This window comes from Neolamprologus multifasciatus, chromosome 6, assembly GCF_963576455.1.
Source record: "Neolamprologus multifasciatus chromosome 6, fNeoMul1.2, whole genome shotgun sequence".
In the NCBI taxonomy this organism is placed as follows: domain Eukaryota; kingdom Metazoa; phylum Chordata; class Actinopteri; order Cichliformes; family Cichlidae; genus Neolamprologus; species Neolamprologus multifasciatus.
Genome location: NC_140444.1, coordinates 25,730,318 through 25,758,317, shown reverse-complemented (window position 1 = coordinate 25,758,317; position 28,000 = coordinate 25,730,318). Strand labels below are relative to the sequence as shown.

At 39.3% G+C, this 28,000-nt stretch overlaps 2 protein-coding genes across 6 annotated transcripts in view; one reads left to right on the top strand and one right to left on the bottom strand.

Moving 5' to 3' along the window:
- arhgap10 (Rho GTPase activating protein 10) overlaps positions 1-6,421 on the bottom strand; it is a 61,575-nt gene extending 55,154 nt beyond the window's left edge. For 3 of the 5 annotated variants that reach the window (XM_085164129.1, XM_085164131.1, XM_085164130.1), the window contains exon 1: positions 5,761-6,420. In XM_085164129.1, coding sequence (XP_085020255.1) covers positions 5,761-5,914 — 154 coding nt within the window. In that variant the 5' untranslated portion in view covers positions 5,915-6,420. Of the gene's footprint in view, positions 1-5,760 lie in introns of all 5 variants that reach the window. The other 2 variants (XM_085164127.1, XM_085164128.1) reach the window with 1 other exon arrangement.
- A 1,797-nt stretch (positions 6,422-8,218) lies between these two features.
- On the top strand, positions 8,219-27,999 carry prmt9 (protein arginine methyltransferase 9). The gene is made up of 13 exons (XM_085163161.1): positions 8,219-8,665; positions 10,835-11,034; positions 12,377-12,525; positions 16,559-16,795; positions 16,924-17,091; positions 17,241-17,343; positions 18,797-18,906; positions 19,015-19,207; positions 20,450-20,633; positions 22,284-22,974; positions 23,080-23,233; positions 26,860-26,982; positions 27,256-27,999. Exons 2-13 carry the CDS (start codon positions 10,837-10,839, stop codon positions 27,493-27,495), a joined length of 2,550 nt encoding a protein of 849 aa, XP_085019287.1. The 5' UTR covers positions 8,219-8,665; positions 10,835-10,836; the 3' UTR covers positions 27,496-27,999.
- Position 28,000: the final 1 nt, after the last annotated feature.

The following is a 28,000-nucleotide window of genomic DNA, read 5'->3' as shown; positions in this document are numbered from 1 at the left end:
GATTAAACAGCTTAGCGGCCTCAAATCATGTCTACGCATCAAGAAAAAGCACACAATCTTGCATCTAGATATGTGACCCTTTTAACTTCAAAGTTGCAAACTACAAAAAGCATACGCAGAAGAAAACTTCTGATTGTTTGTAGGATTCTCTCTAAAAAGACTAACCACAGTGTCTCATGAGACCGTAACCCTATTATCAGAGTGTATCCACCTAAACAGAGCTAGACGGTGATTGAGCTCCACCCTACGAATGTACATTAACAACACTGTACCTTACTTAAACTTTAGGTATAGCCCAAAATACTGTAAACTTTGTAATACCCCTGTGCTTAGAGAAAGGCCCTGTTCACACCCAGCATTAACTTCGGTGGTCTTGCAATAAGTGGACAGCTTCACAGTACAGATGTAAAGACACTTAGGATGCATTCAGCCATAGCCATTTTGTTTCCTGTGTACTGGACTACACTGAATGACCACCTAATCAACTGGCATGTAGATCCATGAAGGACCTCTGCAAAAAAATCAGGAGCGGGAAAGACAGATTTTGTCACTTTGAAAGCATCTTAAGACTTTTCTACTGCCCACTGAAAACCGATGTACTTTGATCAAATCACCCAAGAAATAGCTATGCCAGCTATGAACAGGATCAAAAGTTTAGATCAGGGTGACAGACTTTAAATCTATTATTCTACTTTAAGAATCTGAATATTTGTAGAAAATTATCTATAGAGCTTCCAATCCATTTTAGGCCACCAAACTCTACTACCTTCAGTTATTGAGCTGACAGTTCTGACATTACAATGACAACCCATTAAATTACAATTAATTGTAATAATTTATTTTATTTTTTCCAGTTATACTAAGCAGCCAGACACATACTTACAGTTTGACAGAAACCTGAAAGGACTATATTAATTGTGAGGTTTACTTAAAACTAAATGTTATGAGTTTAGCTTGTACAACCATCCTTGGCAACAATATCTTGAAGTAACCATTTTCTGTATGGCTATCAGTCTCTTACATCATTGTAAGATAGACTTTTAAGACTGTGCACATTAAGGTTTGTGGACATTTGTAAATACACATCTCTCTTAATGTCCCACCACACCATTTCATTCAAGTTGAGGTGTAGGACTTGGCCATTGCAACAATCTGATTTTCTTCTTTTTCAGCCATTCTGTTGCAGATTAACCGTTGTGCTTGGCATAGCCCAATTTGAAATCAACCTTGAAATTAAACGAGGCCATCTGTTTGACAGCTAAATTTGGACCAACCTTTAGCTGTCGTACAGATGGCCTCATTTCATTCTGCAATACTTTGGTATACAGAGGAGTTTGTAGTCAACTCAGTGACTGCAAGGTGCCCAGGCCCAAATCAATACCCCTCCACCACCGTGCTTGACAGTTGGTATGAGGTGTTTGTATTGACATGGTGTGCTTGGTTTCCATCAAACATTGTGTTGTATCTTACGGCCAAACATTTCTACTTAGGTCTCATCTGTCTAAAGGACATTGTTCCAGAAGTCTTAGGGTTTGTTCAGATGCCTCTTTGCAAATCTAAGAAAACACTTTCTCCAGCCAACTCTCCCAAACAAGCCAAATGTGTTCATGTTTTTCTAATTGTATTGCCATGAACTTTAACATTTAACATGCTGCAGAGTAGGGCTGTGTGATATGACCAAAATCTCATATCCCGATATAAGACATCTATCTTATATCGGGATCGGGATAACGATATAAACGATATAAATCACAAAACTTGAACATTTTCTGTAAATTCTGTGAATCTCGGGCAGCTCGACTTGCCATGACCATAAACGATGAAAAAAAAAAAATTGCCGTAAACAGTTTATTTTGCGACACCACGAAAACGTAAAATGAAACGATAGATGTTTTTATATCGTCATCCGATATATATCGTTATATCGAACAGCCCTACTGCAGAGAATGAGATGTATGGCTTTTTTTTTTTGTTTTTGTTTTTCCCCCCAGGTTCTCTGAGCATTGCACTATCTGACTTTGGGGGGGAATTTGCTGATATGTCCACTCCTGGGAATATTGTGATATTGTCTTAATGCACCTGAATACCCAGACAAGCAAGCTTCTAAAACTTGTGCTTTTATATAGCGCTCACACTTGCTAATGATTAATTAATCAACTTCATTTGTTTAGCTGGTACTCACTCTTAACTTCTACAGACTGAGGAAGAGTCCTTTTTAAAATACTACTACTAAGTGCCAAAAATTACTTTACAATTTTTTTTTTATCCTAACAACAAAAATATTATTTTGCTTAAGACAAAAAAGAAAAAAAGAACTACAACCATCAAACTTGAGGCACTGATAAATTATTAAAATTGATGATGCTTAATTTTTTCTTGATCATCTGTTGTTCACCAATAGAAGAAAGCCTATTCCACCCCGGACAGACTAGCTTTGTTTTAAATTAACCTTCAGCACAGCACAAAGAACAGCCTAAAATAGAAATAGAAATCAAAAAGTGCTGCTTTAAGTCTAGATAACATCTAAAGCAATCAAGCCATATCTAACAATCTGCTGCAGTAGCTCTATAATGTTTAAATTGCTCTATTGCTGCCACTACCAAATAGTGTAAATGGCTCCTGATTAGAATGATAAAAATACACCAAAAACAGTTTTGTTGACAAAATAGTTTCCATTAAAGGCTTCAGCACAGGCCAAGTGAATTAGGCTGAGCAAACTTCATTAATTTCAGAACATAACATAACCATCACTTCCTTCCTGAAACAGATTTTGCAATAGTCCCATTGGGAGAGCATGACCAGGGTTTCCTATTTCTTGTCATTTTCTAAAAACACCAACACAGACTTAGTGAAAGCAGTGATATGCTAGCATGCAGACTCTACTTTAAATCAAAGCAAAAAAAAAAAAAAAAAAAAACTACAGTCAAATACGATGCTAAATACAAGATACCACATGCCATACTGAAACTAGACACTATGTCACTGTGCGAGTTTATACCAACACAGCAGTGCACCAACATCACATCAACTGCCAGTGAGTCACCACAACACTGCGGAGGCTATTCAAATTTTTTGTTGGTGCAAGTAAAATAATAATACTACCAACATTTCACTTTGAGCATCTGCAAAGGTCTGAGGCATATGTGACTGTATTGACATCTGCACACCCTCAACTGCAATGCCACCAGCTATGGACCCATTTTCCAAGAGGATTGAAAAGTAGCATTGTAAAAATCCTAGCTGAGGGGTCCGTGTACATGTCCACAGTTTACCATAACTCTGGCCTAAGGCATGAGAAAGTCACAAAAATTACAGCAGGCATTATTAAACGTACATAACATAAGAACAGTTTCTTCATGTTCAATCAATGTGACAGCTGTATAGATAAAACATGTTTAGACAACTTTAACCAAAATGTCCTTTTAGAGGGTACACAACTATCCTCCTAAGATCTTTACTCAGATTGAAAGAATTTAAGTTTATCTGCTAAGTTTTAAAGTTTAAGTGTCAAGAGAGTCACTATGATGAGGGGGGTCAGAGTAGCAAAGAGCTCCAATGAGACCATGGAAACATTCAAAAAGGCAAAGAAACAGGCCGACAATCCCGGCTGTGCACAAAAAAGCAGCCAAGTAATGACACAATCAAGAAAAACCTTTTTAAAATGGACTTTCCAACATAAAACTTTACTATCTGCAAATATTTCTCAAAACTGTGTCCAATAATTTAATTTATTGAATAGTTTCTTATACATAAAGTGCAAATAATGCACTATTGTGCGCGGAGCCCTTGTCCAGCAAACCTCTCAGTTGTGAGGGGAAAAACTCACGCTCAATGCAGCCACACATAGGGCGCGGCCCGCCCAGTCAGAAAGCAAAATCTGGTGACTTCTGTGCCTTTAATGTATGCATTTAATAGCTTGCTAAAAGTTCCTATTTACGTATTTGGATCATTACTAAACCACAAAAAATTCAAGTTAAAATTTTTAAAAAAGTAAAAAGAAATGAAAATTGTTTTGTTGCATGTAAATCTTCAAGTTTTTTAAATTTCTGGGGGAAAAGAAAGGGAAATTTTGAACTGCAGATTTTAAGTCCATGTAGAATACACATCTATAACATGAACATATGATGTGATACCTATTTTTGAGTCACACATAATTTTTCTAATTAAAGCACATTTAAGTGACCTAATGAACAAACAAGCACACACCACATAACAACCAGTTAATATGCACCTTTGTAACCAAAAGAAAAGATTTTAAAAAATGCACGACCTCAACTTTATGTTAAAGCAACATAATTAAAATAAAAAGACAATCCATACGCATTTAAAAATACATAAAAGGTTAAAATATTTTAAGCGCCAAAGGCTTTTTTGTAAGCTAGAGTGTGGCTAAGACTGAATCTCAAGACGAGATGCAAAGGTAACTTTAACGCCACAAACTGTTTGCATCAAGAGTACAGTTTTCATGTACATGCAAGAAAACTTAAATATCTCACATACCACACACCTTGACCTTCCAGTAAAAAAGCTTAGGACATAAATAGAAACATTAAGCTCAAAATCAGAGAGCCAGTTTTGAAAATCAGTCAAAATATTTTGTTGCTGTAGGAAACACTAAACCAAACTCATATTCATATAATCTTATGTTTGTGACACCTAATACTTTACAATATTAACCCTTTGCCTCAAAGTCTGCTCATGCAGTGCTTGTGCGCTGTGTAGTCAGCATGAAAAAACACACTAGTAAATGTGAGCTTTGGGAGACTTTAGGCTTTTCTTGAAGCAAGTATGAAAGTCATACCTGACACTAACCAGCAGCACAGACACAGACAGACAATAAAGCAAGCCTGAGGTTAAAATTTAGCCCCCATCAGCATAAAAAAAAGTTCACTAAAATAGGATTGGGATTATTTTAAACCTTTCAGACAGAGTGTTTCAGAAACTAGAAATGATTCATAGCATTTCCAGCAAGGCAAAGCAGTCTGTTTTATAAGTGTTTAAGTCCTGGCGTTAAGCACAGGGCAACCTACAGACAAGCCCAGCCCATGAGATTAGAGTTCAAGGAGATAATGTAATCATTTTTAACCCAGCTGAGGTGTGTGACTGAACAAATAGTGTAAGGTGTTATTAAAAAAAAATCCAGAGCACTGGTTCACACCGACTCAAAACTTTCCCCATAAAATAAAACAAACACTTACAGTTGTTTCCTCCACATTATCTCGTCTTGCAATAACCCTTCAGCTACTAACGAGTGCCTCATAAACAGAGATGCTACAAGCTCTGCAGTTTCTTATTAGGATTTCGTTTTTCACTTCTCTTGTATTTCAGGTGCTTTCCCCGAGTGTGTTTGCTCATTTCTCAGCTTTATTCGTCTCACCGCTAATTTTTATCTTTTTTTTTTTTGTTTGTTTAATTAGCATTATTTTTAAACACGGGCGATATGTCTGGAGCAAACTTTGATGAATTAAAACACAAACGTTACACTCTGCGAAGGGAGTGGACTCTCAGTCATGTACACATCCCCAAGTCTAAGGAAATATTTGCACTGAAGCCCGGCACTGCAAAGTGTTGACAAATTGAGCCAAACTGACAGACCAGATCTAAAAACGTTTTTCCTCTACATGTCCATTATATTCCTCACACCTAGCTTCAATTAACCTCAACAGCCTCGCTCATAACCTAATCAATGCTGACTGCTCGATTTCTCTGCGACTCACTGATTTTCTTGCGCCATTTGAATATTAAAAACGTCAAACTTACGCTTGGTTGCATTGATGAGGTTCTTCCCATCTTTGTACAGCTCTTTGATAAACCTGTTAGTTTTGTCCAGCTCTGCTTCGTGTGACTTTATTTTGTCCCTGAAGCTCGGGCTGTCCAGATAGCACTCACTAAATTCCAGCGGGTGTAGTCCCATTGCTGTGACAGATTGATAGCTTCGTTTTCAAACAACGGAAAACTCACACACGGAAAAAAAAAAAGAAGCACAACAAATCCAGGTTCAGTTTGCAATTCGAGCAAATAAATAGTCGCTGCTGTTAAATGACGGGTCGTTTTTTAGGAGTCTTCGAGTCGGGCTGAGAAAGCATAGCTACGTGAAGAAGTAGCAGGAGCAGCTAACGTTGTTTAGCATGGTAACTTCTGACACGGGCTCATGGGTGTTGTTCCACGCCTGTCAAATAAAACCAGAATGGCTAGCAAGTATAACGGTTAAGAAGTGATAAAGATACGATATCGCCTGAAGCATTCATCGGAAGTCGGTTGACACCAGTGGTCAAAAAGTCAGAGTGTGCTGTGTCCAATTTTTTCCTTCCTCCATCAAATGTACTCCACCTAGCCAAAGTGACAGATTGAGAAACTCCGCTACTGACATCTGCGTGCGTGTTGCAAACTTCTGCCAGCAGAGGTTTGCGCCAGATAGCTTAGTCAGGATACTTCCGCCGTCGTTTCTTCGCGTGCCCAATGACCGTTGTTTTCGTTTTGTGGTGGGAACAATGGGGTAATTGCAGGTTTTATTTAACTAAAAGGAATAGTAGTATACTATAACGTGGCTGAAAGGTTGTTATGCGCTGGAGAATCAGGCGGTGCTAACTTTACAGGTTTTTCTTTGGAAAATCAAAGCTCTCCTCTGGTCCTGTGTGGGCTGAGGATTGAAGGATTGCCATCCTCACTGTAATTTCTTTATAGTTTGATTCTAAGGGGACACATTTTCTCTTATTTATTGATTTATTTATTTTTTGCTGGTTTTATGCCATAGGTCTGCAGGCTTTTTCAAGTTTTTTAACTGCAGTCCTTGTAGCTATGGAACGCCAGGACTGCCATAATGAATTAATTTCAGAAAATATTTTTTAAGCCATTCAAGAGTGACCTGAGTCATTCAAGCCTATAAAAGACATCTAACACAAGGGACCAAAAGGTGTTGTGTCTGCACAAATATAACAAAGGACCACTTTCAGTTTGTATCTATAGGATCTTTGTTACTAGCAACCCATTACAAACAAAAAGAAAATGTTCTCGAGGCAGCCATAGAAAACAGCTTGACTGGGAGTAGAGTGTTTTTGCACCAACGTCCTTAAAATAAAAAAATTTAAAATAAAATGTGCAAGTGGATGACAGAAGGAGACGTGGAAGGCTTTTAAAAAAGAGCTATTGTAAATGATCAATATATGAAAGCCATGCCCTTAATGAGTGGGGGGGGGGGGGGGGGGGGGGGGCGGGAATCCATCAGAGACTTGACATCTGGCCATTTAGTTGATCCATTTACTGTTTACTAAAATGGTATCAGTGGCAGAAGATTTTCTTAAGGAAGAACCAAGGTATGCTAAATTACACAAAGACTCGACTGAAGATCAGCAGCAACAGGTCTGATGGAGTCATGAATCCAAATTTGAACAGGTCATCAATATGTGTAGAAAAGGTCAGGATAGGTCTAGAGGCATCTTTAGGCTAAAACACGGTGGGGACTCTGTCATGGTTTGGGGCTGCATTTCTGCCAGTGGTTTTGGGGATCCTGTAAAAACTGATGGAATTATGAACACAGTAAAGTAGAGTCAGATTTTGATTTACTATGTAATACCATGCGGAAAACATCTAATTGGCAACAGCTTCATTTCTCATACTAATGCTGTGAGACATCTAAATAGAAAAACACACAGGAACACTATCAGTCATGGTCTGGCCTCCCCAGAGCCGTACCTCGATATTATTGAATAGGTTTGGGATCATCCTGACAGAGAACAGAACAAAGGGCAGCCAACATCCAAAGAAGAGTTTTGAATGTCCTTTAAATTCCTGCACCCAGCAAAATATGAAGAAATGAGGGGTGGTTTTTACACAGTACTGTATAGGCTTTGTATTTCGGTCGGAAATGTGTAAGTTTAATACAACATTTTAAAAAAACACAAAAGATAGTGTGGTCTAACCCCAAACCACATAGATAATTGGATAGCAGCCCTGACTAAAGTCTGTACCCGATTCTTGTTTAAAACAATAACTATATTTTCCCCCGTATTGTAAAATAAAACGTTTCAGTTGGGTTAATTCACCAAAAGCGCCAAATTACAGAAAGACCCAAAGAGGGAACTTCCATAGGGATTTTCCTGGCTGGGAATTATCTTGATTTGTCACGGTCTTTGATTTTGCCTTAAAATCCGCCCGTGACGAGTTCCGCGGGAATAAAGTACGAGGCAATCGCGCTTTTTGTACATCGGTCTGCAAATAAACTGATTAAAAAAATTCATTACGTTTTTTGCAATGCGTTTGTCCTCTTCACAATTTCAAATCAAATTAAACGAGTGTAACGGCTGCACTTTCGGAACCTTGGTCTAGTTGGCGACATGTTTCCTTCGGGGCTATTCAGCGCGCGGACACTTGTCTTGTTGAACGGTAGATGCACGACTTATAGCAGAAATGTAATTTGGCGTTCGAATCAGCAAACACAGAGCCTGAATATGAGATTATGTGCATTTTTTGCGGATAATATTTGTTAGCAACTTTTAGAATATCTTCAGGGTGCTGCTGGGAGACGGACTGTCAAACAAACATGCTAACGACTGTGTTGGATGTGAATTCAATGTTAACGTTTGTGTGTTTGCCAAATTAACAGCACCACTTAAACATCCCCGTAGCTTATTTCTAAACATCAGCCTGTGGACAAAACCAGCATACAGTAAGTGAACGTTAGTGATGCAAGTTAAAGAGTATTTTTAAATAGCTGTTATAAAGCCGATATTATGTTGGCAATAATAATGATAACTTGGCATGCCTATTTCTAGAAAAAAAATGAAGATCTAAAAAGTGTGACTAAATGAAAGGTACGATATACAATCATTAAAGAAAGTTTTCACAGGTCTGCACCCCGGATTCAGGAGCAATAACCTGGAGTAATGGTTTCTGTATCATTCAGACTCGCATTGTCGAGGAACTTTATAAAGTTGCCTTAGTTCATTGAGGTTGTAAGGCTTTCGTTTATGCACACCTCTCTTTGGCCGCCTGCCAAAAACTGATTTAAAATGTACAAAGGGGTTATATGTAGAATTAAAAAATTATCTGTTTTTTCAACCATCTTTACTACTTTGTGTTATTGTACTTACATTATAACCAATCCGGTCCTTTATCCCCACGTAAAATATTTTTACTAAACTATTGTAATATTTGCTGCCACTTCTGCTGTCCTCTTGGCCAACTTACTCTTACAAAAGACATTTTTAGTGTTAATGAGATTTTTTTAACTGCATAAATAAAGGTTATGTAAAAGTCACTGCCAAAAACTGATTGCGGCTTCTACCTTGTTACACGAATGTTGTTTGTGGCTCAATATGACTTTGTCATCCATGAGGGATGCATTTTACATATGTTCAAGGTTCTTTATTTGTCACATGCATAGTTATACAAGTATGACACACAGTGAAATGTAGCCTGACACGCTCCTCGACATGTGCAAAAATGGGGGGGGGGGGTAGAGGAAGAACATTATATATATATATATATATATATATATATATATATATATAGTATATACATTGAGTGAATGTGCAGTAGTAGCAGCAAGCAGGTGAATATGTTTCACATATTATAGCCCAACAACTTACTTATAGCAGTTTAAATACGAGCAATCAGTTTTTGGCAAATACCGAAAATCAGTTTTTGGCACAACACCGGCTTGAAATCTGGGCTTTGATTGAAATAGCAACGACTTGATTCTTTTTCTGTTGTAGACTTACTGCTGTGCTTGGCATCATTGTCTTGTTCCATGACCCACATTGCACCAAGCCTTAGCAGCTGGATTAATGTCCTTACATTTGAGTGTAGAATGCTGTGGTATATAGAGTGCATGGTTGACTCAGTGACTCACTGTACTGGGGCCTTGTGGCTGCAAATCAAACCCATTTTTTCACCCTTCCACCACCATGCTTGACAGTTGGTTTGAGGTGTTTGTATTGATATGCTGTGTTTGGCTTCCACCAAACACTTTAATCTTGTCTTTCCAGAGGACATTGCTCCATCAGTCTTGTGGTTTGTTCACAAGTGTCTTTGCAAAGTTAAGCATTGTTCTTTTTTAGATAGAAGAGGCTTTCTCCTGACAACATTTCTAAAAAAGCCACACTTGTTAAAGCTTTTTCCAAATTGCACTGAGGCCTGTAGAGTCTGCGTGCCCCCCCCCCCCACACACACACACCCCACACACACACACACACACCCCACCCCTTCTATGACCTTTGGATGAAATCTTACTGAGAAGATTGGCGTCTGTCTTTAATGTTTTCCACTTGCGAATAATCTCTCTCACTGTAGAAGGATTGACTTCAAATTGTTTGGAAATGGCTTTGTAATCCTTCCCAGACTGATAGGGACCAACAGTTGCTTCTCTGAGCTCATTGTTGACACTTTTCTTCCCTGGCACTGTATTAACACACACCTGAATGCTCCAGACCAGCACACTGCCAACACCTCTGCTTTCATAGAGGCGCTCACACTTGCTGATGATCAGTTAATCAAATGTATTTAGTTAGCTGTACCTGGCTGCTCTTATGCTCTTAATTCCTGCGAAAATTGTAAAGATGCACAAGTTTTTTTACAGGATTGCATAGAGTTCTGTTAAAGCTTTCTTTTCATATGGCTGATTAAATATATAGCATTTTAATTTGTGTTTTTTATGCAGTATTTATCTTCTGCATTTATCTTCTATTTCACGACATAGAAAAGCTCCTTTGTTTTTTTTTTTTCTTTTCTGGGTGTAGTGCTTTGGGCGGGGTGGCTTGAAAGTGGCTTCAGATTGTACATATGGCATCATGATTATCTTTCTTAAAGAATTTCCATTTATTGCTCTTAATTTGAGGGATGCCTAACACCAGCACACGGCAGAAGCACGGCAGGAGGACTCGAAGGCGCCGCCGAGCCGATCCTGCCAGGAATGAGCTGGTCTCCAGTTCTCTGGAAAGTGCCCAGCAGTGCTTGTTCAACCAAGATTATGGAACTGCGTTTGCACACTACCTCCTGGTGCTCAACCTCGCACCTGTGTTTAAGGACTTTGCAAGGGTAATTACTGTTTACACTATGCTAAAAACCAGTCCGCCAGCACTCTGTGCCAAACGCTGTCCACAGATAACCAGTCACAATTATACACGCAGAGGTCAAATTTTACAGCAAGCGAGCAGGATTTCCTGATACACTGCTTTTCTGAAATGAGGATCACCAAAAACTCACAGTTATTAAAAGCAATATGAAAGAAAAACAAAAGAAAAAAGTGTAAAAAACCTGAATTAAAATACCCTAATCAGTGCATACAACCAGACTTGGAAAGTATGGTGTCACTGGGACAGACAGTGAGTGAGTGAAGTGAAGATGAAGGAATTTAGGTGCACATGTTGCACGTAAGAATGAGAAATTTGATGCTGAGCAGAGAGCCGGCAAAGAGACATAAATAGAAGTGTGATGTGAAACCATCTGCGTGGTCTAGTAAGTCATCAGTTTCATGTAATGTTAAAGCACATCACAGGTCATCTACTTGAAGTCAAACAAAACAAAATATGGGTGTCAGTGACAAAGACTAATTAGATTTATCCCAGACAATAGATAAAGACTAGGACTGATCTTTGATGAGCACTGAGCACTGAAATTTAGCAAAATCTAGTTTCAGATAACAAAAGGCAGATGTATTTCAGAGAAAAAAATCTGAATATGATCTGTGGATAAATGGTATTTATGCTTTAGCAGCGAGCACTTAGAGAGTAATAGGGGTGCTAGAACCAAACCCTACACAAGCCCCAGAAGACTGCTGTGGAAATTAGATCTCGAAGACTGTTACAGAGATGGTGAAACTTTTGATTAAGGGATAAGCTTTAATCTAATGGTGTGCCAGAAGTACTGACCTAGTCACATGACCTCTATGGATATAATGATCTACAGTGTCACAGAACTGATGTCATTCAAAGACGATTTGAAGCTTTAGAATTGCCGTCTGAGTTGAGATCTTTTGATGAAACCCAAACTGGAGCTTGTTTTTATACTGTGCTTCTTTAATGCGTACAAAATGTTTGACAAATAAGTGAGTTTGGATATAGATGCATAGTTCCTGAGCACAGGAGGTTCTAAGTTAGGTTTCTCTGAAAAGTGAGCTGGAAGGGAGCATGCTTAAAATACAAAGGGATACAGCCTGTGGGCAAGTAAGAAACCATAGCTACTACAGAAGGGGAAACGCTCAGCTGCCTTTATCAGTGAAGAGGATCATATTACAACCGAAGAGCTAGAGAATGGTTTAACTTTTCCCTTTAAAGGCTATAAAAAAGAGGAAGAGATGATTACTGGGCCTAGCAGCAATGATCTTATCAATAAATAAATAAATCCAAAGATATTCATTGAAATCTCTCCCTCTCTTTAGGAGTCTTTCAGGTTCACTCTCTTCAAATGGGCAGAAGAACTGGACTCTCTGGGCCGCATTCAGTACCTTTTTGATTGCTACGAACAAGCTCTGGAACTTTTTCCTGACGACGAGGTGATCCTAAACAGCATGGGCGAGCACCTGTTCAGGTACTCTACTCTGCAAACTCACAGATACAGTGAGCGCGTGTATATATATATATATACACATATACATATACACACACATATATACATATATATACATATATATATATATACATATATATATATATATATATATATATATATATATATATATATATATATATATATATATATATACACATATATACACATATATATATATATACACTCATATATACACATATATACACATATATATATATATATATATATACACATATACATATATACACATATACATATATACACATATACATATATATACATGTATGTATGTATATATACACGTGTATATATATATATATACACGTGTATATATATATACACACACACGTGTATATATATATATGTATATATATATATATATATATATATATATATATATATATATATATATATATATATATATATATATATATATATATATATATATATATACATACATACATATATACACATGTATGTATGTATATATACACGTGTATATATATATATATACATACATACATATATACACATGTATGTATGTATATATACACGTGTATATATATATATATATATATATATATATATATATATATATATATATATATATATATATATATATATATATATATATATATATATATATATATATATATATATATATATATATATACACATACATACATACATACATACATACATACACACACACACACACACACAGTGGGGCAAAAAAGTATTTAGTCAGCCACCGATTGTGCAAGTTCCCCCACTTAAAATGATGACAGAGGTCAGTAATTTGCACCAGAGGTACACTTCAACTGTGAGAGACAGAATGTGAAAAAAAAAATCCATGAATTCACATGGTAGGATTTGTAAAGAATTTATTCGTAAATCAGGGTGGAAAATAAGTATTTGGTCAATAACAAAAATACAACTCAATACTTTGTAACATAACCTTTGTTGGCAATAACAGAGGTCAAATGTTTACTATAGGTCTTTACCAGGTTTGCACACACAGTAGCTGGTATTTTGGCCCATTCCTCCATGCAGATCTTCTCAAGAGCAGTGATGTTTTGGGGCTGTCGCCGAGCAACACGGACTTTCAACTCCCGCCACTAGGGATGGGTATTGATAAGATTTTCACGATTCCGATTCCATTTTCGATTCTGTTTAACGATTCGATTCTTTATCGATTCTCTTATCGATTATTTTTTTAAAAAAAAAAAGGAGAACACTAAGGTCGATTAGCTTAGATCTTTGTTTTATATCTTCTCTTTGAACAAGATAGAAATTTAGGAGTAACATGGCCTTACAAACCCAACAGTGAGATCTTAACAGATCCAACCTACGGCTCTTCAATGGGGTGTCACAGGGTCCCCAGGAAAAAAAAATTGTGAATGTAAAATAATAAAATAAATATTCTTCTGTAGCAATTACACAAGAATATCCAATAATGTCCCTGCCTACAATTAAACACATTCACTTACCGAAAATCGGGGGCATCTGCTGTGGCAAATGGGTTCAAGCCTTTTACCACAAACTTAGTCACTGCTCGGTGACGTTCGTCTATCCTGGCCTGAAAGGAGACGCTACCGGTAGACTGCAGCGAGAACTGCCAGCATCTGAGCCAGCCAGACTCTGTCTGTCTCATCATGGTCACCTAAATGCACAGTAATGGCAGGTTTTGTAATGAGGCAGATCGCGCTAACATAATATGCACTGTTAGTTGATTATTTACCTGCCGTATTAACGGGAGAGGACGTGCAAACGTTACCGCTGCTGCTGGGTTGAGATTCACGAGTCCGGAGCGGAATTAAAAACACGACATTTATTTAAGGTTATCGTGTGTTTTGTGAGCAAATGCTTTTGTATATTCGTAGTGTTTCCTCCCTTAAATGAAATATCTACTTTGCAAGTATTGCAAGTTGCGCTGTTGTCATCCGTTCCCGTAAAGTATAACCAAACTTTTTAGCGTTTGAGCCGCCATGTTTCCTGCCAGGTAAATGACGCTCCGCAACGTGGTGACGTCATTCGGGGCGACTGGAATCGATAAGGGAATCGTTTGCAAAAATGGCAAACGATTCCAAGGAATTGAAACAGTGGGAACCGGTTCTCAACAAGAACCGGTTTTCGATACCCATCCCTACCCGCCACAGATTTTCTATGGGGTTGAGGTCTGGAGACTGGCTAGGCCACTCCAGGACTTTCAAATGCTTCTTACGGAGCCACTCCTTTGTTGCCCGGGCGGTGTGTTTTGGATCATTGTCATGTTGGAAGACCCAGCCTCGTTTCATCTTCAAAGTTCTCACTGATGGAAGGAGGTTTTGGCTCAAAATCTCACGATACTTGGCCCCATTCATTCTGTCCTTAACACGGATCAGTCGTCCTGTCCCCTTGGCAGAAAAACAGCCCCATAGCATGATGTTTCCACCCCCATGCTTCACAGTAGGTATGGTGTTCTTGGGATGCAACTCAGTATTCTTCTTCCTCCAAACACGACGAGTTGAGTTTATACCAAAAAGTTCTACTTTGGTTTCATCTGACCACATGACATTCTCCCAATCCTCTGCTGTATCATCCATGTGCTCTCTGGCAAACTTCAGACGGGCCTGGACATGCACTGGCTTCAGCAGCGGAACACGTCTGGCACTGCGGGATTTGATTCCCTGCCGTTGTAGTGTGTTACTGATGGTGACCTTTGTTACTTTGGTCCCAGCTCTCTGCAGGTCATTCACCAGGTCCCCCCGTGTGGTTCTGGGATCTTTGCTCACCGTTCTCATGATCATTTTGACCCCACGGGATGAGATCTTGCGTGGAGCCCCAGATCGAGGGAGATTATCAGTGGTCTTGTATATCTTCCATTTTCTGATGATTGCTCCCACAGTTGATTTTTTCACACCAAGCTGCTTGCCTATTGTAGATTCACTCTTCCCAGTCTGGTGCAGGTCTACAATTCTTTTCCTGGTGTCCTTCGAAAGCTCTTTGGTCTTGGCCATGGCGGAGTTTGGAGTCTGACTGGTTGAGGCTGTGGACAGGTGTCTTTTATACAGATGATGAGGTCAAACAGGTGCCATTCATACAGGTAACGAGTGGGGGACAGAAAAGCTTCTTACAGAAGACGTTACAGGTCTGTGAGAGCCAGGGATTTTCCTTGTTTGAGGTGACAAACAAGGAAAATAAATACTTATAAATAAATACTTATAAAAAATAAATACTTATTTTCCACCCTGATTTACGAATAAATTCTTTACAAATCCTACCATGTGAATTCATGGATTTTTTTTTTCACATTCTGTCTCTCACAGTTGAAGTGTACCTCTGGTGCAAATTACTGACCTCTGTCATCATTTTAAGTGGGGGAACTTGCACAATCGGTGGCTGACTAAATACTTTTTTGCCCCACTGTATATATATATATATATATATATATATATATATATATATGTGTGTATGTATATATGTGTATATACATTTATGTATATATATGTATATATATTAGTCATTCCTCAGGGTAGCGGTCTAGCTCTTTTAGAGCTAAGGTGATGAGCTCTGTCATTTGGGAGCAGGCTAGACTAGAGCTGCTGCTACTAAACATCTAAATTAACCAGCTCAATGGTTCAGGATGCCTCCTGGGTGCCTCTTAGGTGAGGTGTGTTGGGTGTGCCCTACCAGGAAGTGGCCTCAGGGCAGACCCGGGACACATGGGAGAGATTACATCTCTGGGCTGGCTTGGGAATGCCTTAGCGTCCCACCTTGAAAAGCTGGAGAAGGTAGTGGAGGAGAGTGAGATCTGGATATCTGTGCTTAGACTGCTGACCTCACAGCCTGGACCCGAATAAGTGGAAGAAAATGGATGGATAAAAAAAAAAATTCTATTATATTACTTTACTTGTAGTATATTATACTATAGGATTTGTGTTTTAAGCACTTGTGTTTCTTAGTTCTGTAGCATTTTACATTCTCTCAGTAAATTATATTTTTATGCTTTTTTCCCCCCTTTACCATCCAGAATGGGATTTAGAGATGAAGCTGCAGGTTATTTTCACAAAGCTCTAAAGATGAGACCAGACTACCCAGAGGCCAGAGAGAACTTCTACCGTGTGGCCAACTGGCTGGTGGAGCGCTGGCATTTCTTCATGCTCAATGACCACGGGAGAAACCAGAAGTACCAGCAAGCCATTCAGAAGGCTGTTCAGAAGGGCTGCAACACTGTACTTGACATAGGTACTGGCACTGGAATCCTCGGGTGAGACATTTTCCATTAGAATTTGAAACCTGTTCAGTTGCTTAAGTTATCCAGTGTGATTTGAAATGCTTCTTATTGTGGCTTCAAAGGTGAATTCTTGTCCTGATTTCCTGTTTCTCTCTGTGAAGTATGTGTGCTAAGAAGGCAGGGGCTGCTGAGGTGTACGCCTGTGAGCTGTCAAAGACCATGTATGAGCTGGCCTGTGAGGTGGTGAGTGCTAATGGAATGGACGGCAGCATCAAGATCCTCCATATGAAGTCCCTGGAGATGGAAGTGCCAAAAGACATACCGCACAGGTGCACTTTGTAGCTCAAATACTTTTTAATCACCCTCCAGGTGTTGTAGTTTAGCCAGTCTCAGTGTGTAGTGGTGTAATGATCCTTGTTTTATGAAGTCTTTTAAAAAATAAGGTTTTTTCATAAATGCTTTTATTCTTCCTGCAAAGGGTATCACTGGTGGTGACAGAGACAGTAGATGCAGGATTGTTTGGAGAGGGCATCATAGAGAGTCTGATTCATGCTTGGCACCACCTCCTGCTGCCGCCCAAGGTAACTCCTAATCATTAAACACAAAGATGAGTCTGTAAACACGGCAGTCCTTCATAAACTATTAAATAAACTGCAGATGTCTAGCTGCAATCATTAATGCATTCATGCACTTACAGAGGGATGACACTGGGTTTGGGTGAAGTTCAGTTTCTCCAATGTTCAAGTGAAGTACTTTAATAGATTATTTGAAAAAACACACACATTTGAGCGCTCAGTACTTAAAGTTAATACATATCTTACACAACAAAACAAACTGAACCATGGTTGGGGCTTTGGTCTGAGATCAGATTTAAAAAATAACGATTGAATGTACGAAAGAAGCAATGTTTGTAGCTCAAAAATCCCACATAAATAAATAAAAAGTTTAGACAGTTTTGCACATGAGCCATGTGGATAAAACGGATGTAATTAATTTGAAAAAAATCACATAAATTCAGAAGACATACGTAGGTAGGTGATACAGAGATAGAAAAGGTTTCAAAAGTCTTCTAGTGAGTAACACTTCCTATTGAACTGATGGGACAAGCATCAAGACAGCGATCACGTGTTTTAGCTCAAAAAAAGAAGTTCTGACGTAATCTCTGCGTCACAACTCAGCGTTACCAGTTTGTAGGGTACAGGCATAAAACCAGTTGTTGTTGGTTTAGCAAAGTTATTTATTGCTTTGCAAAAAACAAAAGGTGCAATAAAACTGCAAGTAGGAGAGGACCGGTCAAATCTGCGAAAGGAATAAAAAGACAGAAGTGGGCTAACAAAGTAACAGTGACTTATTCAGTAATAAAAGTAAAATGAAAGCAACACTCAAGATATAACTATGTCTAAGAAGTGACCATTTGAAATGTCTCGCTGTGGTGTTTATGTGTTTGTGCGTGTATCTGTGTGAATGAGAGAGCTCAGCCTGACCCAGCCTGCAGCCAGTAAAAGAAATACCTCAGAAATGCAGATAAACTGCACTTATTGCATGCTTATGGCCTGCTCAGCCTGAATCAGTTAAGCTTATAAGAAGCAACCAAAAGGTGCAGCGGTGGGCTGCAAAAAATGCAATTCTAGTCACCTGGTATTGACCTGAAGTTCTTAAATAAGGCAACAAAAGCAGGTCGAGCTTGCCGATTGGTTGGCAGAGTAAGAGGAACTACAGAGCAGGATCCGCCTATGACAAAAGCACAGAAAAAGCTACATGCGGGCGACACTGGCCTGGGTGGTAACACAGTGTAAGCACAAGCATCTGTTAATGTATAGCCAAAGAGCGGTCTGTTAAGTGTCAGAATAACACATGCAAAATCAGAGTTCATAGTGTGAGATGTGACAGTTCAGCACATCCAGTAACTTACAAGTAGTTTTACCCTGCTGTTAAAGCCAAATGTATCCAGTCGACTTTCATGTGAAGTGTTAACAATATTAATAGGATTAAATGCTTAGTAGCATTAGCCACAAATATGCCTTTTCCCCACAGAGGGGTGAGAATGAATTTGGGGAGCAGTCTGCCACAGGTCGGGTCATCCCCGCAGGAGCCACTGTCTTTGGTATGGCTGTCGAGTGCAGCGAGATCCGCCGGCATCACAGGTAGACCCGGGAGTCCATTTGTGTTCCAGCGTATAGGCTACTTTTCCTCGAGCGACCTTAAAAAGAACACTTGTGTTCACTAGCTGTCTTTTTTTTCTTTTTATGCAGGCTGTGTGTGACAAAGGTGGGCGGTCTCTCCATGGCTGCAGCTGGAGAGCTCCACAGCCCAGTGAGCTGCAGCTCCGAACCAGACGACTCCATGGAGCCGTACACTACAGAAAGACTCAGCAGACTGCCAGGAGGATATAAACCTCTCACAGAGCCATTCACAGCCCTCAACATAGATTTCAACAACGTGCAGGTGATGAGGGCTGACGCATATTCAGAAATAGCCAGTATGATATTAGTTTGTTTTGACTTTACTTTTGTGTGTCCTTTGTCTGCCATAGCAATGACCAGAATAATTTAATAATGAGAAAAGAATGATCTGACCTCGTTACAGGCAAAGGATATTTATTCATACACGTGTAGTAAGTGGGCTGTCGCCTCGATGAAACGCTGCCACTTTAGCAGATAAGTGATACTTAGATTTATGCTGAAACGTGCAGCTGATGTCTTGAAAACTATAGAAAGTGAAACTTTTCCAGCTGCACTTTGTTCTTTAACATTTGGAAGGTGTTCCTTTAAGAACCTCTTGCGTATGAGATTATGATTATTATGTGTAGAACCAGACCGATATATCCATAGGGTGATAGATTGGCTGATAGATTGTTATTGGCATTTATATTGGCTGATAAATTACATTAAAAAAAATTAAGAAGCGATGGGAGGAACACCCTTCAGCTGTGTTTGAGTGTTGATGTTGCAGAGTTTATCCACTAGAGGGAACTCTGCTAATTCCCTTTCAAATCCACCTTTTCATAGATATGAGTGCAACTTGGAAATGTATTTTTCTAGTGTTAGCATTCAAATTTTGAACTATTTTAACATATCCACTGGCATGCTTGCACTAAAGTAAATATTGTTATTTTAAGGTGGAATTGAAACATCTCAGATGATGTTTGCTGTATTGCATACTACACTGCTCTTTGCGATAGATGAAAATGGACTGGTACTAATGTAGTGCTTTTCTACTCAATTTGAGGAGAAAGTGCTCATTACTACAAGCCTCATTCATCCATTCATATCAGTGCTTTATTAAATTCTTAAATGCCTTTGTCTAGCGTACACATACACACATGATTAGAGATTAGAGGAACCAGTTATTGAACCACTGACCATCCGATTAGCAGACAACCCGCTTTATGCCATAATCTGTAACCGCCTCACTGCAACTTTCAGTGCGTGCCAGCAGCATGAGAGGAGAGATTTAATAGCAAAACAGTGGTAATGGTCTTGGAGACTTGAAATTTCTGAAAGTGCCGAACAACATCTGCTTATTGTTCAGTCTAACAAGCAGATTGTCTTTGAATTACATTAAAAGCAGCAACATCTGTCAAATTTATCAACCCTTCCGAGTATAAGCTTGAATTGAGTTTTGATTTTAGCTCCTTCACAGATGTGTTGCTTCCGCTTTAAGTGTGACTTGTTTTGTAACCTGTAGGAGCTGGAAGGTCTGAGCTCCAGGGAGGTTCAAGAGATCCGGCTGCCCGTCATTCAGCAGGGAGAGCTGGATGCTTTGGCAGTGTGGTTCCAGCTCCACCTGGATGAGGAGAACAGTCTGTCTACTGGACCCCAGGAGGACACTTGCTGGGAACAAGCCATCTACCCCTTCCACAGTGCCAAGGGTAAGATAGGTGGACACTTCGTCACTTATTGTAGTTTACATACATTACTTTTGTTAGCCTTGTCTTAAGGTAAATTTTAAGCACATAACCAGTCCACTTCTTCATTGTCATGAATTGAGCATGTTTAAATGAAACATCTGATCTGCTTGTGTTTGCTTCTCGTTTATCTTGCATTTCTGTGTTACGTCAGATGAGGGCAGTGTGTGTTAAAGTCTTCTCTGTTTAATAATGTGGATAACTTTAAGAAGCATTTTAGCTGCTAATAATAATTTCTGTGTTGTTATTTTCTGGGAATTTTCCACTACAACATGTAATTTAATGACACTGTAAAAATCACATTTAGTGAAATTGTAAGACCCATTTAAGAAATATGGTATCGGCTCAAATAAAAATAGCACACGTCTCTGTATTTTTAAGGCTCACAGTAAGGCTATTAAAGTAGCATAAAATGGATACTATGAAACATTAAAACTGTCAAGACTTTTAAAAAGTTTTAATTGCTTTCTGAGGTTTAAATTAACTTTGGCAAATGTACCTAAGGGCACTGCGTACTCTTTACTTTGCTACCATCCCAGGCCAGCGTGAACTTAATAGCCTCCGACATTAGGTGACATGTTCCAGTTGGCATCGCAGTACATCATCTTTGAGACAGGCCTCTACAGCATTTCACTGCAGCGCTAATTGGTGAAGGCAGCCTCAAGGGTGCTGCCACCTTTCCCGGTGATCGCCAACATCCGTTTCCCCGCTGCCGTGACACGTGCGCCCTGATCGCCTGTGACACTCTTTAGTGTTCATGAAATTCTTATAGGCAATAAATATGCATTTTCCTCAAACGCCTGTGACGAGCCGCGTGTTGACGCGAAGACACGAGCAGATGTTATTCCTGTAGGAATCCTCTCGCTGCCTGGTCCCTTGAATTATAATTTCTCTGCTGGGTTCCTTTCGTCTCCTCTGTGCTCTTTTTGTTTTCCATCCTGCGTGCCCATTTCTCACATTTCAGCAGCCATCTAAATAGTGTTCAGTATATTTTTAAGATGTTTTTAACTATTTCTTTTTTACTGTGTCTATAAATCATGTTTATGTGTACTTATTTTAAAATAATGGATTTGACACAAGTGACGTTCGTTGCTAACACAAAAAGATTGAGAAGGAATAGACAAAGCATGTAAAAGCAGACGTTTCCTTATCTGGAAGGATGCAAGTACTGAATAGTATGCAGTCAGAAAATAGATCCTTTTTTAGTTCGAATCAGAGTGTTACAAAAACAAAACGTGGTGCTATTTATTTAATAAAATGTAAATAAATAAAAATGATTCAGTAGCTTGTAGAAGCAGCTTCAACAGCATGAACTTGGAGTGATCATTTTGCGTATGAATTTATCAGTGTCTCTCATTATTGTAAATGAATGACAGACAGATGACCTTATATTTACTTTAGAATACTTTGGTACACAGGGGTGTTCATGATTGTTTGAGAAGCCATACACAAACACGAACCAATAAAAATGATCAAAAACAGGCATCTTTAGTAAGGCCTAATGGTTACATTGATATTTCAGTATAATTTTATCTCTTGAGTATCGCATCAATCAGAAGCTAATTGTTTGTCATCAAGTTGATCATTTTCCTTCATTGAATTTTTTTGTCTCAGGTTTTGTCCTGAAGCCACGAGATGAGCTGATTGTTGAAGTCTCCTGTCGAGATGCCTACCTGAGGCTCTGCAGTGTTGCTGTGCTGAGAGACGGCCATAAAATCAGTTTAGACAAACTGATGGATTCTCAGTATCCCGTTTCAAACCCAAACCCAGAGGCAGAACTGTGCAGTGCATTAGCATGTCTTCAGACTGATCAGAGTCAAGCGAGAGACTTCTGCATGCTGGAATGTTCGGAAATGGCGCTCCTGAACAATCAGGATTACCATCAGAGTTTTTGCACTGCGTTAGCCAAACTCATCTCCCAGCTGAAGGTTAAGTGCCAAAACCAAGAGCGAGGGGCCGCTTTTCAGCCCGGCCCCGCTGTGGCCACACGCTGCGCGAGCCCGTTTTATGTGCTGGACGTATCGGAAGGCTTCTCTCTGCTCTCCCTAATCGCTGCCAGCCAGGGTCACGTGAAAGCCTTCAGCTCGGTGGAAAAGAAGAAGCAACAGGAAGTGCTTAAGAGACTGGCTCGCTCCAATAATGTCTCAGAACAGCATTTGGAGTTCTGGCTAAACAACACGGAGGATGAGCAGGGGATGCTGCAAAGGCCTTCCAGGGAGAAGCTGTGGAGTGCCATCATCCTGGACTGTGTAGAAACCTGCGGCCTCATACGGCAGAAGCTGATGGAGAAAGCGTCACTGGCCAGGTAGGAGTGTGCAACTGATAAAGTATTTTGCTTTTGCATGTTTTGATTCAGTTTTTAGAGCTTTGCTTTTAGACGTGTCAGCTTAATTTCTATTAATTATCCCAGATGTCTGCTGGAGGAAGGAGGACGTATTTTCCCGGGAAAGATTGTGGTGTATGGTATGCTGGTGGAGTCTGAGACTTTGCTACTGGAAAGCGCTGTCCAGGGTCAGGAGCCCACACTTGGATTCAATATTGCTCCTTTCATCAACCAGTTCACTGTAAGTATGACTGCAAAATCTACCAGAACACTTTATTATGGTATTTTATTTTGCATGTAAATGACTCTGTGTGTGTGTGTGTGTGTGTGTGTGTGTGTGTGTGTGTGTGTGTGTGTGTGTGTGTGTGTGTGTCACCTTTAACATGGATTTCTAAGCTGTGTACAGAGCACCATGCAGTAGTGCAAAGTTCAAACAACTGTTTGATCAGAATCAGACAAAAGTGCCCCGGTTAAAGTTTGTAGCTCCATCGTTCGGGACAGCTGTGGCTCAGGCCAGAGTCAGAAGGTCAGTGGATCAATATCTGGCTCTGTAGTCCATGTGCTGAAGTATCCTTGGGCAAGCTTCTGAACCTGGAGTTTTGTGTGAATGTTAGAAAAAGGGCTTGGGGGACATAAAAGCACTATGACTGTGTATACGGTGAATGAGACTTGGTAGTAATAGCTTTGAGTGCTGAGTAGAATGGCGCTATGTAAGTACCAGACAATTTATCATAATTTCCATGTACTGTGGGTGAAAATTATATTTATTTCCATGTAGTTTAGAGTGGTTTTTAGGTAAAAAAAAAATAAAAAAAAATCCTTATTTATCTTACACTGGGTGTTGATGCCAGCCTTCAGTTCATTCACCTTTGCACAGACTCAGTTTCAGCTTTTGTCTTTTTAAAACCACCTTCCCTAAAACCACTTTCTTTGATTTGCCTCCAGCTGGCTTGTGCTTGTGTGCACCATCTTTTCCACTTGCCGGTGTGGAGGTTGTTTTAAAAAAAAAATGGCAGTGTCTCCGATCCATCTGCACATTGAATCCAATCTGGAATATGGACATTGTGAACATCCACAGGAAAAAAAACACAGTTTGATAAAAATTAGGATTACCTGTGAAAGGACAAACCCACTGGCAATCAGTATCGACTGTTATTTGAAAAGTAGATTTGACTTGCTTTTTTTTAAAAAATTTTTTTAATTAGCCACCAAAACATTTGCAACCTGCAACGTATGGCTAAACTTTCTGAGTCAGATGGAGCAGGTGTGCATGCTACGCTTAGCCTGATACCTCTGGTTTTGCCTGAGAATGACCATATAAGGAAATCCCCTCTTGCTGACACCAGCCAGACCCAGTAATAGAAGAAAAATTTAGGACAGTCTGAAGCTTTAGCTTTTAGCTTACAGAGATTACTTGTATATAATTATTTAAAACTTTTATACCTTCCAAGGTATGCAGAAGAGCGCCAGTGAGGAGACATGTCTGCTAATAACGACACTGAAGCTACAGTTTGCACAGGCTCACAGGAGTATTGTTGCTGACCATGTCCACCCTCTTCACAAAGATCAAATCATCCGAAACTGGTTTCTTGAATATCACAATGAGTTCACTGTACTCAGATGACTTCCACAGTCACTATCTCAAGCCGGTATTTATGCCATGTAGAATTGGTCTGTTATTCCATAACCATATTTGTTCCTTCTTGGAAACCCCCCCCCACCATTTCCATCAGTACTCAAACATGCTCCAAAACTTTTGTTTTTGTATTATTTCTTCATTCATGCTTAAGCAGACCAGATTCCTTGTCTATATTAGCATTTTAAATTAAGCGACTTATATTCTTCTCAGTGTGGATGGCACAAACATTTTTCAAGACTTAATTTCTAAACAGGAGGATGACATGAGTTGTTTTACTTATAACAGCTTAATAATTTCAGCTACAAAGCGTCTTCTTACGATCTATAGTGGTTTTAAATTAGGTCAAATAAATTACAGGGAATCACAATCAAACCAGATTGTAAAGCCAAGACTTTTTCAGTTTTCATAAAACAGTTTTTACTTTGCTTTTGTACTTCTGGCTGCTTGTATCTGATATTCTGTCTCATGTTCATGATGCAATAACAGTCAATATTGACAGTTTTCGCATACAGTATGCCATGTTTGTAAGCCTGCATCATTTACAAAGATCGTACAAAAGGGTTATTTTAAATAGGACTGACACGTGGTGCGGTGTTATTAAAGTATAAGAAAAAATATCTCCAATCGAATGTGACGTGCCAGAGATAATCAGGCGGATTGGTAGAAAACACACAAGTACTTCATTTGGAATACCAAGGTCCAGGACTTTGTTTTCTGTGCTCCTCTTTTGAAGTGTGCTGCGTGAAACAAGCTGTGAATTTCCTTTGAATTTCTTCTTCTTTATTTGGTCTGGAAATATTTTTTCTTTCCCTAGCATGATGTTTGCGCTCTAATTTTGGAGGCCTCTCTCGGGACGGTCGTTTGTTTTAACAGATGTTGTCTTTGAAGCCCTCGGCGGAGGGCACTTCCTAACACAACTGTCACACAAGACACAGCACATAGCTTGGCCCTAAGACATTCCTACCTGAATACATCAGTGCACATTACATCAGGCACATCAAACAGCGGGCTCTGAGGTCTACACAACTGCGACAGGGAGGAGAAAAGCTTCTTTTGTTCTGTAGTCAAGGAAACTATGGCAGTTTCTGTGCTGCCACTTTCTGGCAGGTTTTTAGGTCTGCTGCGGCCCGTCTGGATGAGGTGGAAGATGTGTTTTTGAGCTAACCCGTGAGGGAGTGAGGTCCCTGCTGAAAATAACATTGTGTGGTTAAAAACTAATTTTTGAGACCAACAACAGTGAGTCAATTTAGCTGTTCCTTTATTCTTTTTAGTCTTAGCCTGCTATTAAATTTTAAAATAAAACTGTACCTTTAGCAGAAGTAAAGAGTTTTTTTCTTCTTTTAAGAAATAATAAGAAAGATTCAACAAGAGCTCCTTTTTTAATCTTCTGCCTGAAGCTTACTTACACGTGTTTATGTCAAAGGTTCTCACATTTCTTCTTAAAAGTTTGGTGACTAAGTGCCAATTTCAGAGCCAGTAAATGAGTGAGATTCACACAAGATTAGAGCTTATATACTTACCAGCCACTTTATTTTTAGTTTTAAGTGCTTATGAAGGCAAATATTTAATCGGCGAATCACATGGTAGCTGCTTGTTGCATTTAGGCATGTAGATACGGTGGAGACGACCTGCTGAAGTTCAAACTGAGCATCAGAATGGGGGAAGACAGGTGATTTAAATGAATGTGGCATGGTTGTTGGTGACAGACAGAAACTGCTGATCTGGTGGGATTTTCCCACATAACCATCACTAGGGTTTCTAGAGAATGGTCCTAATAAGAGAAAATATCCAGTGAGCAGCAGTTCTCTGGGTGAAAATGCCTCATTGATGCTGGAGGTCAGCTGATGGGAAGGTGACTGTACTTCAAAAAATGACTTCTTCTGAATACATAACATGTTAATGGGCTACAGCAGCAGAAGACCACAATGCATGACAGTAAAGAAAAATGGGTCCAACCTGGTACTTGCCAGATGTACCTGGTAAAGTGGTGTTTATGTGACATTTTCAAAGCATAAATGCCTGTTCTGGGCCATACTGGGTAATAGTATTTATGGGTAAGTATTTAGAGTACCTATAAGTATTTATAGTAGTTATGGCATTTGTTGACACGATCACTATTTGTTAATGTTAGGAAGGCTTTTTTCAGGATAGAACAGAAGTGCTATGATTGAATTGTGGGTGAATGAAATGCAACATAATTATTCCCTTTCCTTTATTATATTTTTTAGGTACCGGTCCATGTGTTTCTGGACTTTTCCACACTGGAGTGCAGACACCTCAGTGAATGTGTAGAGCTCTTTGTTCTCAACCTCATGGATGCCAACGCAAACTACATTAACAGAGAAGTCAAGGTTAGTTGTGCATCAGTACTTTCAGTGATCGCATCATGACTGGAACATGTATTAAAAATGTTTTTTTAAAGTAAATAAATTTAAAAAGAAATGTCACCTGTGATAGAACAGGGCTGAAGTGCTGAAAATTAATTTACACATTAAATCTGCTGATTAAAATTCACAAGCATGAAAAAAGAAGTAGAAATGAGTCAGACCTGTATTTGTCTCCCCCCACAAACTTTTAACCTCACTTTACTTTCTGACTTTGCTTCTTTGGTTCTGAATGAACAGGTCCAGGCTACATCTACAGGCAGGATAACTGCAATTCCCTTCTGGTATCACATCTACCTGGACGAAGAGATCAGTGTGAGCACCCTCGGCCAGGCTGCTCACTGGAAGCAGGCCGCCGTCGTTCTGCAGCAGCCCCTGGAGGTACGAGCAGGAGAGTGGGTCCGCCTCGCCGTGAAGCTTCACAAAAGCACCATCTCCATTTTGGCCCATATAGAAAGCACACCTCAGCAGATGGAGTGATAATCGCTCACATTTTAGCTTATTTGTAATACATTTCAGCCCACCGTTGTATCGGCTGCCTGATAACAAAAACAGTATTGGTCTGTCAGATGTATCAGAGTCGGTGTACTTGTTGTCTGATGGCCATTTTTGTTGTTACAGATCATACTGCAGAAAAAAATGCTTGCGGTAAATTGCATGTAGAAATTGTGTCATCATGTTTGCCCAGCAGTTCACAGCCTGCTGTTTACAATACTCTCAGCACTGTCTGCAGAATACGTATGAGAGTATATTTCAAAGAACACTGCTGCTAATATTACATTCCTAGTATTTTTAATGCCCTTTCTCTATTGACATTTTTCATGTAGTACTAGTCTCAAAACATTGGGATCACAGTTTAGCAACTCCCTGCATGAAAAAACCCTTGTTAGAAGTTTAAGTAAAAAGCCTGCTGTATAAGGAAAATAGATCCACAAGGACTTGTACTTACATTTGTAAGTAGATAATAAAAACATTAGCCCTTAAT

Coding starts and splice junctions, on each gene's coding strand:
- prmt9 (XM_085163161.1), top strand. CDS start 10,837: ATGCCTAACACCAGCACACGGCAGAAGCACGGCAGGAGGACTCGAAGG. Junction 17,092..17,240: donor CCAAAAGACATACCGCACAG/GTGCACTTTGTA, acceptor CTTCCTGCAAAG/GGTATCACTGGTGGTGACAG. Junction 19,208..20,449: donor TAGATTTCAACAACGTGCAG/GTGATGAGGGCT, acceptor TGTAACCTGTAG/GAGCTGGAAGGTCTGAGCTC.